Genomic DNA, 16,700 nt, shown 5'->3' with positions numbered 1-16,700 from the left:
TCTTTACACTGTCAAGACCTCCTGATAGCAAAAGCGAAAAAGCTCACTGACTTTGAACGTGGTAGGATTGTTGAGCTGCACAAGCAAGGCCTCTCACAACGTGCCATCACTGCTGAGGTCGGATGCAGTAAGAGTCATTTTGCATTTTTTAAATGATCCTGAGGGTTATGGAGCAAAAAAGTCAAGTGGTAGACCCAAAAACATTTCACCAGCTCTGAGCCGCAGGATCCGATTGGCTGTCCGTCAAGACACAGGACGATCCTCTACCCAAATTAAGGCCATTACTGGTGCTGACTGCAGCCCAATAACCATCAGACGGCATCTGCGAGAGCTTCAGAAACAAAAAATGTCTTCAAAGGCCACTTCTTCTTCAACGCCACAAAATTGCCCGTTTGGACTTTGCAAGGGTGCACCAAACATGGGACATTGAAAGATGGAAGAAAGTTGTATTCTCTGATGAGAAAAAATTTAACCAGGGGCATCAAACAGCAGCTGGTTATGTGGAGATGTTGCAGCGGGCATCCCTCATAACTGAGGGCCCTCGTCTGTGTGGTAATGATTGGGATTTTCAACAGGACAGTGCTGCAGTTCACAATGCCCGCCTGACAAAGGAGTTCTTCCAAGAGAATAACATCACTCTTTTGGACCATCCTGCATGTTCCCCATATCTAAACCCAACTGAGAACATTTGGGGATGGATGGCAAGGGAAGTTTACAAAAATGGACATCAGTTCCAGACAGTGGATGCCCTTCGTGAAGCCATCTTCAACACTTGGAGCAACTTTCCCACTAGCCTCCTGGAAATACTGGCATCAAGCATGCCTAAATGATTGTTTGAAGTCATCAACAAGAATGGTGGAGCTACTCATTACTGAGTCCTTTTTTTTTGACACTTTGATTTCTGTTTTGGGGGGTTTTCGGGTTTTTTTGAACTATGGTCTTAAACTTTTGATCAACTGAAAAAATCATGTTTCAGTGTAAATGCAGTTTTCAATTAATTCCCCACTCAAAGTTTTTTGTCTCTTACGCTGATTTCTTCTTTTAACATTGTGAAGCTCTACTTAGAACCTTCTTAAGATCCAATAGTGAAAAAATGCAAATTCTTGCAATTTTTTGACTGGTCTTAAGATTTTGATTGGGAGTGTATAGTATAGTATAATAAAACTCATCAACCTCAGACTCATTTAACCTAAAGATTAGAAGCTTTTTAACAAAGCTTCTAATCTAATCGAATCTGTCGGTTTGAGTTTTTAAATTAAGCTGGCAGGATATCTGTGCAGGATATCTCTGGCATTATTAATTAATTATTTTATGAACAGCAGGTGGCAGCTCAATGCGTGACATGTCCTTGCCGGAGTATGACAGAAATGTTTTGTCACAGATGATTTTGATTCAAGTAAAGATCCTCATTATTAAATGCGATTAAGTCAGCAACTGATGGAAGCTAACGTCCCTACCATCATCTAGGCTCATTGAGACTTCAGCTTGACTTCCACCACCTACTTAACTTGAAGGTCACAAATGATCTGATTGTCAAGCTGGTTTTGTCCATCGTTTTGTGGATTTTGGTTGATAATGACCCAGCTATCTTTATAAGAATGTACCATTGATGGATCCAGAAGAAGATACTGGTTTGGAATCTCAGCTGGAGCCTTTGTGAGTGGAATTTCCATGTTTCACGTCGATGAAGGGGTTCTCTCTGGGGACTCCAGCTTCCTCCCAGGATCCTAAAACATGCATTTTTGGCCAATTGACCTCTGATTTTCCCTTTACATGGATGTGGGCATGCATGGCCTGTTGTGGGTATTTCTGTTTGGTTTGGGTGTGGTGGGTGATATCATCCTCTCATCCATGACAAATCCCACTATCCACCTTTAAAGATTCCTGGGGTTTAAAGTGTGGACAGGTATTTTATGTGTTTGGCTAACCACTAAATTTAGTATTCTAAATTGGATCAAGTCATAGCTGAACAATTTGTCATGCCATCATATTTGAGCACACTCACGAAAAAAGATGGTCTGCTTTGGCAGCACTTTTCTTATGAGACTACTCAAAACACTTCTACGCTACAACTCTCGTCCACTTGGCTGAAAGCACAAATGTGCACACATTCATTGGTGTCTGATTATGTGCCTTAGTTCTTATGTGCCTTAACTCTACTTGGTGCCCAGGTTCTACATTCTCCCTTTAAGCTACCTCCACCCAAACTACTTGAGTCATGCTTCATGCCGACAGTGCTGTTGGTTATTATGGAAACATTCTCTGCACAATATAAGATATATTTTGTTCATATTACACATGAAACTGAGCTCCAAATCACGTTGGACCTTTGTTTGAATTTGTAGGCTGCCTTAGTGGAATTTGTCGGTTATTTATTAGCACTCTCATGCACCCTGATCCCCTTTACTCTTCCGGCAGTTTTCCATCTCCATGAGCATTGTTGGTACATATGATTGTTTTTGTTTGTTTCTCTCTCTCTGAAAAGTACTTGCTTTCTCCGACGATCTCTCTGTTCACTGTATTTGTTCTGGTGTATGAGTTGTCATGTTTGAGTTTGCACAGAATCCCCTCTCTCTCACTCAGGGCTCTCCAATCAGGAACACATCAGTCTCAGAAGCCCCCTCCCATCTCATCAGTGATTGGGTAAAATTATCTGCCCATCTGACTTTCCTCTCTAAGGCTACCAGCCCTGCCAATTACCAAACAAGCTGATTCCTCTAGCAAGCATCAGTGATTGGCTCACTATTATTTCCTGCCTATACACCCCACTATTTCACTGGTCTTGCAGTTTTCCTGCCTCCTGCTAGCTGTCTAGAACCTAACACTGCCTATGCCTTAATGACGTCTCTAGTGCTTTTAGAGAAATGCTAACTTTTTCCTATCAATAAACTCACAGCAGTAGAGCAGTACAATTAATATTTTCTTTTCTATACAACTTTGGTTCAGAATGGTTGTGAATGAAATATTTCATGTGGTATCTGATGGTCTTATTTGATATATTGTAAATAAGAATGTCCCAGATATAAATCTGATACTGTTTTACTGGTCTGCATAGTTTTATGATATCTTGATTATTCACTTAATAGTGCTCCTTTGGTTGTCTTCTTTAAAAGAAGAAGATTGACACTTATGTTTAAATAGGTGTGCTGTAGTTTGGGTTTCATACATGTATAGTCACCTAATGAATTAATTTCTAAAAATATATTCAAGTACTAATTTGCCTCGCTATGGCTAATTTCATAGCTTTAGATGATCACCCAAGCTTGCAAAGTAAAATGTAATCTGAAGTATTACTTAAATGTTTAAGGATTAAACTGGCTTGTTGGGTCAGCAGTATAAAATGGAATCTAAATAAATCACACAATACTGTAGAACTTTATTAATAAGGCCAACCAAGTCTTACACAGCCATTCAGAACAGCTATAATGTGTCTGAGTGTCTGAGTTCATGCTTGAAAATTTTTCTATGTGTCAAAAATATTTGGAGATTTTTAAAATAAGTTCCAGAAAGGAGACTTTTTCCATCCAGTCATGTGAACATAAAGCCAAAATTATAGACATGTTTTTTTTTTTTATTCCACTACTAGAAGACCATCTCTTTCTTTCAGGTAAAAATCTTAGACAACCAAGAATTCAGCAAACTGGTATAAATTGCACCTGTTACATTTCTTGTTGCCCACGCAGCAGGGAGACTGGCTTCTTTACTTTTTGGTCAGAATGTTTCCAATGTCCTCAAAGGACTAAGTGCGTTATTAATTGATGGGTGGAGGTAGCTCCTACCAAAACCTTCAATGCATCACTATTTCAGATATGCTCCATAGCTTGAGGACGTAGTTTTACAGCAGACACACCGCTTTGTCACCAAGCGAGGAATATATTAGTTGCTTCCGTTGTTGGCATGTCCAGTTGGAATCAGAACCATTTCTACGAAGCCAGTCAAAAACAAGAGAGAGCAGAGTTGTACTTCGAGGTTAACATACTGTATGATTACTTGCAGCTATGGGTTAGCCATCCTGTTATCCAAGGGCTAAACATTGGCAGAAAAACAGTGCTAAGTGACTAGCTGTGCCCAGCTAACGCTCTGCTGATCAGCCACAGTCTCCTTGTATACTGTGTGATTCATTTCATCAGCTGGCTGTCTGTTCAACAGCTGGCTTTGGACCGTTATCCTTGTAGAAAACCATCTGTGATCTTCCTTAAGTTGTCCACCAATATTTTATCAATAAAAAATGGAGTCAAAAATGAAGGTACATTTCCCAACGCAAAAGTGATCAAGTTTGCACCACTGTTTTCAGAAGTTTTGTTTCGTATTATATATTGAAAGTATTCATATGTAGTGAAAATTATACCTTCATGATATACCTGATGAGAGCAGATGTCTGTTGAGACATCCATTCATGTATATTCTTATTATAATGACCATGCTCATCATATTTGAGGACCACATTTCCAAGTTCAATCTGTTGTTTACTGTATAGTGTTAAAGACAAATTTATGTCTTTACCGAGGTTCATGATGTGAGAGATCAAAAACTAAACGAGTCATGCAGTTTAATCAACTAATTTGAATAAAATGCAAATGATATCTGTTGGAGATCAGACAGAAAAGATAATTCACAGTTATGTAGATTTTAGCCACACCTCAAGCTGCAAAACAAACTAATTCTGGAATTTTACCACCACATCTCCCTGCATAAATAATGATTTTGGGTTGCTTTTAACAGTTTCAGTTTTACGAATCATACTTCCTAATAAGGAGTTGATACTTCTGAGATTTTGTCTGTCCAGTTAGCAAAACCTGAAACCTATACAATCTCTGATACATAATATTCCATAACATATTAGACCTATGCACTCATATTACTACAGCAGCTCATACTCATTTAATTAATTTAAGCTTTAATACCTGCTAACATACTATTGTAAAAGATAATCCCATACAGTAATAAAAGACAAAATATAATTCCACAGTAGAAATGCAGCATTTAGCTTTTAATTTATTTAAATCAACTCAGGTAAAAAGTAACATATGTTGAAGACTGATGGATTATTCTCCTAATAGAAACCCCGTTCAGATTTACAAGCAGGTCATGAGCTGGGTAGTTTTCTTTGTACATGCAAACAGGAGGCACTGCAGGTGCAACTAATTAAATGTTATGATAACAATGGTACAGTATTTATCTTCTCATGTTCAGTTAGTACACAACTTCTAATAGTCACATGTTTAATAGTCCTTTTCTCTAGTGTTGCTCCCTGGCAGTTTCTCAAACCAAGCACTCTGCACATGTAAAGTATGCAACGGTAATTACATGTCATGTTATAGAAAGTTATACTCTTTCAAATGAGTTCTATTTCTATTAGAATATTCTTGAGTTACGCTGAGTAATGTCTTAAATGTTTTTAAAAATTATTTTATGGTTCAACATTCTTCATACCTCTTTCAGATTCACATTTAAAATCAACTTTTTTACACCATGGTTTTTCTGACTGAAAGTAATCTTGACTTGTGGAAGTTGTCTAGCCAGAGACTTGAATAGCAGAGAAATTCTGTGATGAGGATTATTTCCAGGAGACTTTCCAACCATAAAAACTATCAATAGAATCATGCAGAAAGCTTCTTGAGAACTGAAAGAAGATACACTTTTCCATTGATCATTGACATGGGTATGAATGTATTTGACTTGCCTTTTTTTCTCCTTTTAAAAAAAAGAATCACTTTAGTACCGATTCACAACAAATGTCATCTTGACACTTTACAAAAAATCATTTCAATTCATTGGTGCATATATTCCAGTTGAAGGCGTCTTCATAAATGTTTACAACTGAAGTGTCATTTGGTAAATAATAACACCTTTATTTACCAAATGACAACAGTCATAAACATTCATGAAGACTCCTTCATGTTCATAAGAAGGAGAAATGACACTGTTGATGACAGTGTCATTTCAGTCTTTGGTCTTTCATTTTCAAACAGTACAATAGCAGAGTAAATTGTTCAAATTAGTTTAAAAAGTTTCTACATAAGAAAACTAGCAAATTACATGGAGTAATTGACTCGCAGCATCCACTCCTCCGGGAGGAGAATGCAGTGACAACTGCTTGTGTTTTGTTGTTGCCTTTACATTAATCCCTCTGAACATGCATGTACCAGCAGTGGAGAAGAAAAAATCCCCTTTAACCGGAAGAAACCTCCAGCTTACCAGAACCTGGCTCAGTACAATCTTCCATGACCTACTGGAGGTTTGAGAAGACAGAGCAGACAGACAAAAAGAAACAGACAAACTGATGTATTATGTTTGATGTTCATTACAAGTAAAAAGTTAATAGCAGGAGAAGAACAATTAGTTAATGAGATAATTAGTGTATTATCTCAGTTGATGTCCTCCTCCTGAAACATACCACAGCCAATCAGAATGTCAGACCAGGTGTAGCTTCTTTGTTTCTTTTAGATAGAAAACAAAAAGTTAAGTTGAAATAACAGCAAATAATGCAAGTTGGAGAGTAGTAAAAGAAGAAAAAGTGGTCAATTTATCTTCCAATATACCAAGCCTATTGAAGAATAACTACAGATATAGCTCAGCATAGCCTAAGCCACTCTAATGCTAAGCATTAATAAAATATGCAATTTTAAGCCTAGTCTCAAAAGTAGACAGGGTGTCTGCCTCGTGGAGTAAAACTAGGAGCTGGTTCCACAGGAGAAGAGCCTGATGAATAAAAGAGCTATTGTATTGAGCTGGGAATCTCAATGTTACAGCCTGATTGCAATAATAAATCAAAATAGTGATCCTGACCTCAAATATGGAACAAAATGTTGTTAAAAATTAAACAATTTGTTTCATGTTTATTCTGTGGTATAGTGACCAGGCAAGCCTCAGTGAACTGTTAGTGAAGAATCAAACTCAGTGAAAGTCATTGAAGTCCTCCTCCTACCTACTGGGTGCACAGCGCTATCTACATCATGAGGTCAGCTCTCACTGTGAACATTGAAGTCAAAATCCATTACCAAGTTAAATATGAAAACAGATGTCCAGACAATAAAAGTATAACATGTTTCTTTCTCAACAAAAAACTTAAACACTTTCATCCACAAACTTTGTATTCATCTCTTATAGCAGCAGGTGATGTTTTTTTAAGCTATGCTCCCATTTAGTTTAGTCTAACTTCTCTTTTATTGTCATGTTATGTGTATAGATAACACATACAGATATCTGTAATCCAAACAGATCTCTGTTTGGATTGTTAAATACTGTATCAAAGTAATCAGCTGTCATGTTTTATTAAATTTCAGCCAAACAGAGACTTTTTGCTGGTGTATTCTTCAGTCCAGAGAAACTGTTGCTTAAAAAACTCAAATAGTTTTTTAATAGCAGTACCTCTAGTGTATGTTTAACAACTGACTTGTCCTTTTGCTAGAAATACTATTTCAATTATTATCAACCAATTATGATTTTTTTTTTAATCTCGTCTTCCCATTGCAAAATATAGATTCCCTCAACTCTAATTGTTGTGTAGTGAAAGGCCATCTTGGAAGATATTAGTTTATTATCTATCAATGTTGGTCATTTTGTTGTCTGTACCAGTCCTACAGTGACATTATTGATATAGTTAGAGTTTGTAAAAGTGATGCCTCCTGATCATACTACAGGTCACATGATAGCTCATATATCTAGATGAGATCTATGTATATAGTCCAGACAACATCTCTCATCAGTGATCCTAAGTATTTCTGTTTCTTATATATTTTTTAACATGCCACTATATTCTGACAGAGTAATATGAAACAAATAATCAGGCTTCTCTGCCTCTTTCTTGTGTTCCTACTGCAAATATGCTGCTACTGGTCAGAAACAATCAATCAGTCAGGAGGAGGGTCTTTGTGCTGTCAATCATCCTTGTGTACATGCTGCTCACACCATCCCCATTGCTTGCTACTGCCCTGCAAATTCTTCTGCCCAGCGGACCCTGTCACGAAAGCTAAAACTAGTTAGCATGGCCACCGATGACGTTGGTTTTCCTGGGATGGTAAATTGTTCCTCCTCCATTAGCACAGCTGCAGCAAACCGAGCAGCATGTACACAAGTCTGACTAACAGTGCTAAAGCCTTCATCCTGTAAATAGTTGATGAATGATAAAAAAAATTAACAAGTCTCTAGTGGACAATTAAAGTTTCTCCTTTTTTTTCTTGAAGTCCTGCAGCAGTATTGTTATTATTATTATTGTATCACATTTGCCCTCCATGCAGCCTGTAATCAGCGTTATCCTGAGTTGTGAGATTCTAAATATATTTTACTGAAGAACAATTATATCTGCAAAATATTTTTGTTGATAGAAGTGGAATAATTTCAATTGACCTAGGAACTGTGTCTGATTTCACAGCCCTGTAAATAGAATGTTATTTTTAAATTAAATAATGTGAAATAATGTTTATGAATGTGGTGCTTGACAGGAGTCCCATCAGATCAGTGGACAGTGTACTTTAGCTTATGAAGCTAAAGAAGATAGGAGTGCCCACAGGCCTTAAAGCTCATCGGAGGGAAAGCGTCCTCCAGAGGAGCAGCAGGGGTCTAATTAAATATTGTTTGCATGTTTTCACTTACAGTAACTTGCGTTTTACATAAACATGTAAGAATTAATGACATTCTGCACATGTGATGGACTGATGACCGTGCCTATGCTCTTTATGTTTTAACGGTTAAAACATAAAGAGCATAGGCACGGTCATCAGGTTAAAATTGAACCTAATATAATTTTTAGTGGAAATCCATTTTTTCTTTTTCTCTGGCAGCTTACATTATAACTTACTGAGGCAACTGCCATCAGACTGGACCCCTGAAGTGACATGCTTTTGCAGGAGATGTGACATTACATAGTGCACTGATTATGGAGATAATATTGCTTGACAACGCAGCATGTGTGTAAAGTTGCAGTTGTTGAGCAGTCAGGCTCAACAACTGCACAATCGTCTGCTATGCTTTTGTCATCAAGTCTTTACATGATGTGACCTCTTTCCTCTTTACTAACTTTTGACTCTGTCACACATCAACAACAAAAAGTTTAATGTGATGTGGGATTATCAGTGAGACCGAGTCGCTCTGGAAATTTAGGGTCACAATTGGCAAATTCTCATATTTCCAGATTTTTCTGCTAATCATAACTTCATGTTATTTGTGGAAAGTCTGCCTATTTGCATATTTTTTCATAATCCATATATTCTAGATCCACAATGCAACTAGAATATTCAGAAGAAAATGAAGCTTGGGAAGCTGGAGTAATTGGCACGATGCTACTTGAAACACTGCTGGCTGGCATTAGCAGTGAATGCAGGAGTTGTATTTATTTTTCTTGCCTCTGATTGACTGAACCCCCAACAGTGGAAATGAGAAAACCGTAGATCATAAACTCATAGATTTTTATATGTTCCTCTAGTCTCTCGAGGCTGCCAAGGTTTACTTCATCAATCACACCAAGGCAGTTTTTATTGGTTTGCTGCCAAATTACATTAATGTGAAAATATGTTTGAAATTATTTATTTTTAAAATGTACCTGTTGAATTCAGCCTGCCATTTATTCATATTTTAGCAGTTTAATGGGTTTTATCAATACAGACCGGCCTTTGAATAATTTATGATTTTGATATGGCCCAAAATGAAAATGAGTTTGATATCTGCTGTAGATGTTAGCTTCTGCGGCAGTTCTAAGATGGTTTCCATCTGCGTGTATTAATGCATATTAGGGTATATTTGGTATTTGAACTATTAAAATGTTCAGTTCTAAGCCTTTTTTAAAGGGGTTCTCAAGTATTACTGGGGGTTTACTGTCTAAGCAGTTAACTTGGATTGTAGCTGGTTTTGCCAACAGTGCGAATGAAATCAGTTATTTTTTAAGCCTTAGGTTTAACGGAGGAAATGTGTAGTTTGTGATGAAGTAGACGAGCTGTCAGGATTATTTTGTGGTTTTTACTTTGGATGGGTTTATTGGAAGCCTTTGAATTAAAGTTTATCAAGCATACAACCAGAAGGTACATGCTGGGTGAATTTATAATATATTACCAATATATTGGCTTCTTATAGAAAAAAAATCACATAATGTTTTATTTATTTATTTTTTTATTTTATGTTATTATTTTGGTAAAAAAATAAAAAATAAAAAAAAAAACATCCAGGATGGGCCATGACCTGTCCCACTTACCCTGTCCCTTTGAGTCTCACATCTAAACACACAGGACACAAAACCTCATGCAGGTCTGCAGCCCTGAGAGAGAGACTGTGCGAGAACACTGTGACTCAATGAGTGTGTGTGTGTAGGTGTGTGTGTGTGTGTGTGTCCGTAGTGTCCTGCGTGTACTCATTTGCGCACGTGTTTGTGTGAGTCTACGTGTAGGAGCATTTGTATCTGTTTGTGTATGTTACAGCGTGTTAATTTGACTTTGCAGTCAGATGACAGTGCCACTGTACAATATGACGCTCAAATGTGCCAAGTGCGGAGTTATCTCTTCGGCTGACGTTTCCACCACAGCTACCAGTAACGCCATGTTAGTCCCGCTAAATATTTTACCTTAACTCTTCTCACCTCTGTTCTCTCCTCTGCTGTATGCCGTTCTTTTTTCTCACTTGATTCCTTTTCTGTCTTTATCCTTCTGCCATTTTTTTCCCTCTCACAATACTCTTGCAGTCAGGCTGTTGATATGTTCCTCATACAAAAACTGTTAACTTAATTTTGTGATGTAATTGCCTATTCTTCTGTGTTAAATGATTGAATGAAAGTGTGTATGTGTGTGTGTGCGTGTGTGTGTGTGTGTGTGTGTGCGTGTGTGTTTGTGTGTTTGTCTCATAAGAGTCACAAAGCTGTCAATAAGGAGGCCATGTTTGCAGAGAGGCCAGCCACACACAGTAATTATTTGTGTGTGTGCGCCTTGCTGTGATCCGTAAGTGCCTCCATTGATCACTCTGTTATTTTGAACATAATTTTCCAATATTAGCTTTTCTGGCATAAAATCTTGTTTTGACTAGATGAGTTAGCTGTTTGGTTTTCCACTTCTATCTGAAGCATTCAGTGCTAGAAGCCACACATATCCCAAAATAGCAAAATTTGTCTCATGCGGCGTGCCTGAACAATTACAATGCATCATTTCACCTCATAGTTTGTATGCTGACATTCTGGCAACTCATAAACAACAAACTTTTTATTTTTGTCAAGTTAATGTGAATGTGCCAAATATCAACGTTCCAAGTTTTTTCAATGCAAATAAAAACTTAAAGTTAGAACAATCTCCAGATAAAGGCTGGTTCATACATCAATATAAAACCAACAGTCAAACGTTTGGACACCTTTTCAATAAAGTTTTATTTTGGCTTCCATTGTCCAGAAAAGCAACCATAAGTAAATATGTAAATAAAAATAAAATAAATATAAAAATAGTTCTGATTAATATTGTAAAACTGAGGAAAAGTTCACAAGTGTTCACATCTCTTGATGCAGGACTGTATCCCAAATTATGTGTTGAGCTTCAAAATGCAACTTGAAACAGAAGCAATAAATAAAGTAGTCAAATAATTGAACATTTTCATCAGCTGATGACCATTAGCACAAAAAATAAGGCAACGCAGAACTAAAAGTGTCAAACAACTCCAGAGTGAGTATCTCCAAAGTTCTTGGGATTTACCTAGACTTAAGTCCTTGTTTGCTGAATTACACTTTGGGTGGCAAATGTCTTTGAGTTCACCATTTCTTCACAGCTTGTGTGGCTCCACAAGCTTTGAGAAATTTCTTTGGTTCTTCTCGGATGGTGCCTGTGTTCTCGGGTCTGTCTCTGTTGTTTGCCTTCGCAATGTTTGAGTGACAATGATTAGCAAGTCGCAATACTTATCCTGTCAAACTAAATCTTTACATGCTTCATCAGTGGGAAGAAAAATAATCTTTTATTTATTAGTTGTGTACTTTTTCAAGTGTCAGGCATAAATTGCAGCTGACAGGACAATAGAGTTCCACCGGCACAGCTTGGCAAAGGGTGTCCCTTGGCAAGGGAGCTCCTGTTGTAGCACTACTGCCGCCTTTCCGATTATACAATCCATATCTAATCTTGTGTCTGTTACTTGTCACACTGCCAAGGTAATAAGCTGCTTTGCTTATTCCAAGGATGAACTTCTTGCATCCATTTGTATTAGGATTGAAGTCATTGGGAACAAGAACAGTCATGAAATGGAACCCTGCCTGACTCCTAAGATTGTACTGAAAAACTTTCTCATTCCACTCTGAAACCTTATGCAGTATTTTGTGTACATATTTCATTTATATACTTCTGGAGATATTAAATTGTTGAGATAAAATACCATATATTTAAAGTTGTATAATTTAAAACTTGTCCAATTTTTTTTATTGATAACAGCTTTGCACACATTTTGTCAGTTCACAATACAAGAGAAGAAAACAGGTAATAGTGTAGGTAATAGTGTATTTCCATATGTGGAAGCATCATTCACAAGTATCCCAATCCTTCTGTTCACTGATTGACCCAGTAGTAATTCTACCGTTGAAATCCAAGTGACTGGGAGAAAGCCCAGACTAGCTACAAAATGAGATTTTAATCAAGCAGAAAAGCTCAGCAAGGCAATGGTCAGGCTACTCTTTCATCAATCCTGTTGACGATAAAATCCTTTGTATCATGAAACAACATGACATTAAAATGTTTTTGGAGGAGAGGTTACATCATCAGTATTCCAATGCACATAGGAAGTGAATTATTAACAATAATCTTGAACGATTGGCAATTTAGTTTTTGTGTTTTAACAATATTGTTGTATAGTAAACTAAGTAGGAATTTTTACCGTAGACTATAATATATTTTTGGCCAAAATGTACCATGGAATATAAATTTCAGTCAACACATAGATGTAAATCTGTAAAGCTGTATGTTCATATTTCCAGAGTGCAGGAAAACAAGTGCATGTGTTTTTGATTTTACAAATTAATTTGGCACCTGAGTAGGATCACACTGCTGACATTAGTGCTTATTAAATACAGAGGAAACAACTGATTATTGAAACATGTTGTTGCAAATGATATTGAAGAAACTTGGTTTGATCTACTTTGGTGAAACACTGCAGCAAATTATAGATGTTTGTTATTTTGAGACATATAGCAGCATAGGTGATATGCTGTTATATATCACAGCATATCTATGGTCTGTCAATTTTCCCCATGAGGTCTGATCAACTATATTCATAACATCTGTCATTGACTATCATGTTACTGTGTAACAGTGAAGTTGAAATAATTTTAACATCTTGCTTCCATCAACAAGTAGTGCAATAGCTGGTTAATTTGGTATATTATCTGGTTAATTTACACCATTGTTTTTCTCAGGAATTCAGTTTGTATTACATTTGCATACATGTTGCTTTTTTCTGAATCATGTGGGATCTCTTAAGTCCACTTCTTGAGGAACATTGTTTCTGATCCAGCAAACCAACACAGCTGGTGTAGGGAGTGGAGATAAATAGCTGACACCCAAACCAAACAAACTAGAACTATATCACATTAGAACCTGAGAATTTCATTGAACTGACAATATATTCACTTTCTTTACAATACTATATCACATTATTACTATATATATTGACATTCATACAAAATAAATACATTGTAAAGACATAAAAAGTGTTGTTAAAATGTGTCATTTTAACACTTTTTACACTTTTTACAATGCATTTATTTTGTATGAATGTCATAATTTATTGTGCAGATTTCAAAAAGACATTTTGAGAACAATGTGTGTCATTACTCGAACCCCATCAGTTCCTCCATTTATACATATTAACATGGCTTCAGTTTGTCAATAAAGTAAACAATGCAACATTTGTCCATTTTCTCTTTGCTCAACCCTGAATAGTCAGTAAATGTCTCACAAAACTCTTCCCAACAACATAACCCACCTGAATTCAATGGGATTTAAAGAGTAATGACTCTGGAGTACATACAAAGTTATAAGTTGTTCATTTATCATTCCTTTTACCTTTGACAATATGGTTGTCAATATAAATCAATGTAAAACCTGGATAAACTCATGTCTTTGCATCAGTTGTTAAACTAATTCATTTACTTTGACTCCAGCCAACAACATTATTCAATCTAATGTTATTTTTAAAAAGCAATTTTGAGTCTTGTAGTTGTGATGACTCTTACATGCTAAATTTTTATTTGTTTTTTAGTTACTTTTCCAAACATGTTGGTAGTTTCTGGTATGTAAGAGAAACTTTGAAAATTCCTAATATAAATTTGAACCTACAGATCACGTGTGTGTATGTGATACCATATTTAGAATCTTCATGTAAAGTGGGGAATTAGGTTATCTTTTAAAATCAAATTAAACAAATCAAAACCTAGATAAACTCCAGGTTTTTATTTTTACCCTATACCAGAGATTCCCAAACTGTGGGGCGTGCCCCCTAGGGGGTGCGCCATGCCATTGCAGGGGGGGCGCGGGAAGCCGTCTGGATGAAAAACAAAAAAACATGAATACTGTATGCACTGGGTTTTTACCTTAGAATGGCCGACTCTCTGTTATTCCTCTGTCAATTTGATACAGAAGGGGCTTCCGCACTTCCCATGTCTGTGTCCTCGGTCACTTTTATGAGCAGTTAAAACTGTTTAATCCGTTGTTAACATGTCATAACTTGTTTTTCCGAGCCACCTTTAAACGCAACATGAGCGGTACAATGCTGGCCCTGGGTTTACATCTGTGCGGCAGTGAAGGAGACCTGCTGCTACTGTGCAGAACTACGCAGGTGTGTTAGAATCATGGCAGCAAACCAGCAAAACACAAAGAACATTTCAGTTTTTCCCCCAAACTAACTGACTGAGTTGAGTAAAGCTGTTGGATGCAGGTAATGTTAGCTAAAAGATGACTAGCTAGCTAATATCAATACAGCACTTAAACCTTGTTAACAAGTAGCTTGTAAGCTACTGGTGTTGTTGTCTATGTTCAGCTACGATTCATTTTGCCCCCTAGAAAGTTGATTCCCCTCCCCCTTGTTCGTCTGAAGCCGGGGCTGAGTATAACAGGAAGTCTCTAAGAATCTACCTCCCACCCCCTTCGCTCACACACATCATTCAACCAGACAGCTATTTGTAATCCATAGGGGGCGGGGGGCAGAAATAGTTTGTAAACCACTGGGGGGTCCCAGGAGAAAAAGTTTGGGAACCACTGCCCTAGACTAAGATGTATTTTTGACCAAACTTGACTATCAAACTAACTCATGTTAGTTTTGAAGTTAGTGAGGTTTAGTCACTGGTTTATCACCAGTTAATCACTGATTAAACTGAGATTCTTAACACCTATTGGGCATCATTTATCAAAAACTGGCTTAGATGCCAGTCCAGAGATCTTCATAGAGCCAGTTTCTTGTGTGATTTATTAAACTTTCCAAACAATATTTAATTCAGCAGCTGGAAGCAATTGTCTGTTGCATACCCCACCCAGATTTATCCATAGGACAAAAACTAGTTCAAAAGATTTCTCTTAAATTTCAAGGTGAAAGCATTGCAACAGAGGTTTAATGGCACACACAAAGACAAACCTGAAACAGGGTTTGTCAGATATGTTGTTAGTCCAAATCTTGTGTAAGATATGAGTATCTGCCATTCAAATGTTAGAAGTAAGGTCTTAGCATGATAACTCTCAGAGATCGATTCAAACCCAGATATCCAGCACGACACTGAGCTGAATTCCACGTTGTAACATGATGTTTTAACATGTTTGCTTTTCTCAGTGTTCCTCCCACTGATCCAGGACAAAGTCATCTCCCTTCAGTACCAATCACTGAGAGAGTACTTAAGTTTGAAAACAATATGTGCACTCCTTAAATACCGCATTGTGAAAAGCACCTGATCTGTGAAGGAGCCTATTGGAAAAGAACGAAGCTGAAACTCCTGGGTGCAATGCTGCCATTTGTTAGCTTCTGCAGCTGTGCCAAGAGGGTTTCCAGTGATGAATATAAGGTACACTTGGTGTTCAGCTTTTAAAATAGGCAGTTCTAAGCAGTTTTAGGGTGGATCTCAAGTTTTTCTGTATTTCAGGTATTTTTTGTAGATGGTTGTGGTCCCTAACCTCAGTGAATCCTGGAGATTGTATGAAATGCCAGTTATATATTTGTAAAGGTAATTTTATTTATATAGCACATTTTCAACAACAAAAACACAAGCAAAGTAAGGTCATGTCTTAATAAATAAAATTGACTTAATACACACTTCACATTTATACACTGCATAAAAATATATGCAGTCCAAATAACCCTTATTCACAAGACAGCTTGTTCATGATGTTCCAGTATTTAGTGTCTTGTGCAATAAACTAAGCCCACATTTAGATTTAGTTATCACAAACACCATCATACTTAAAAAATCTTAAAAAGACTTGTGAATTCTGCTTAAAAAGATTTATTCTAGATGCTTCTTTTATTTGTCCAGTTTTCTCCAACCTGCTAACAGAGGAATCCACAGTTTTAATTTGTATTTTTGAAATCTTCTATATTATTTAGGCTACTTAAATGTCAGAGCCTTATGGAGCCTTTAGACTTTCCTGCAGTCTGCCTCTTTTATCTTTGTTGTAAATTTTTAAAGAACAGGAAAAATATCTGATATACTTCACTATATCTTGCCATGGATGGTTAACCTGTCTAGGACGTACCACAGTGATAATGAAGAT

At 36.9% G+C, this 16,700-nt stretch overlaps 1 protein-coding gene across 9 annotated transcripts in view; it reads left to right on the top strand.

Moving 5' to 3' along the window:
- adgrb1a (adhesion G protein-coupled receptor B1a) overlaps positions 1 to 16,700 on the top strand; it is a 240,299-nt gene that overhangs the window by 205,907 nt on the left and 17,692 nt on the right. For 4 of the 9 annotated variants that reach the window (XM_016670626.1, XM_016670632.1, XM_007550411.2 and 1 more), the window contains one exon: positions 10,431 to 10,529. The exons of 3 other annotated variants lie outside the window; for them this stretch is intronic. In XM_016670626.1, coding sequence (XP_016526112.1) covers positions 10,431 to 10,529 — 99 coding nt within the window. Of the gene's footprint in view, positions 1 to 2,583; positions 2,644 to 10,430; positions 10,530 to 10,832; positions 10,923 to 16,700 lie in introns of all 9 variants that reach the window. 2 more of the 9 variants (XM_016670627.1, XM_016670628.1) reach the window with 2 other exon arrangements.

The sequence above is a fragment of the Poecilia formosa genome, unplaced genomic scaffold (assembly GCF_000485575.1).
Source record: "Poecilia formosa unplaced genomic scaffold, Poecilia_formosa-5.1.2 Scaffold36, whole genome shotgun sequence".
Taxonomy (NCBI): Eukaryota; Metazoa; Chordata; class Actinopteri; order Cyprinodontiformes; family Poeciliidae; genus Poecilia; species Poecilia formosa.
Note: the sequence above shows the minus strand (reverse complement) of the source record. Positions and strands in the feature narration are given on the sequence as shown.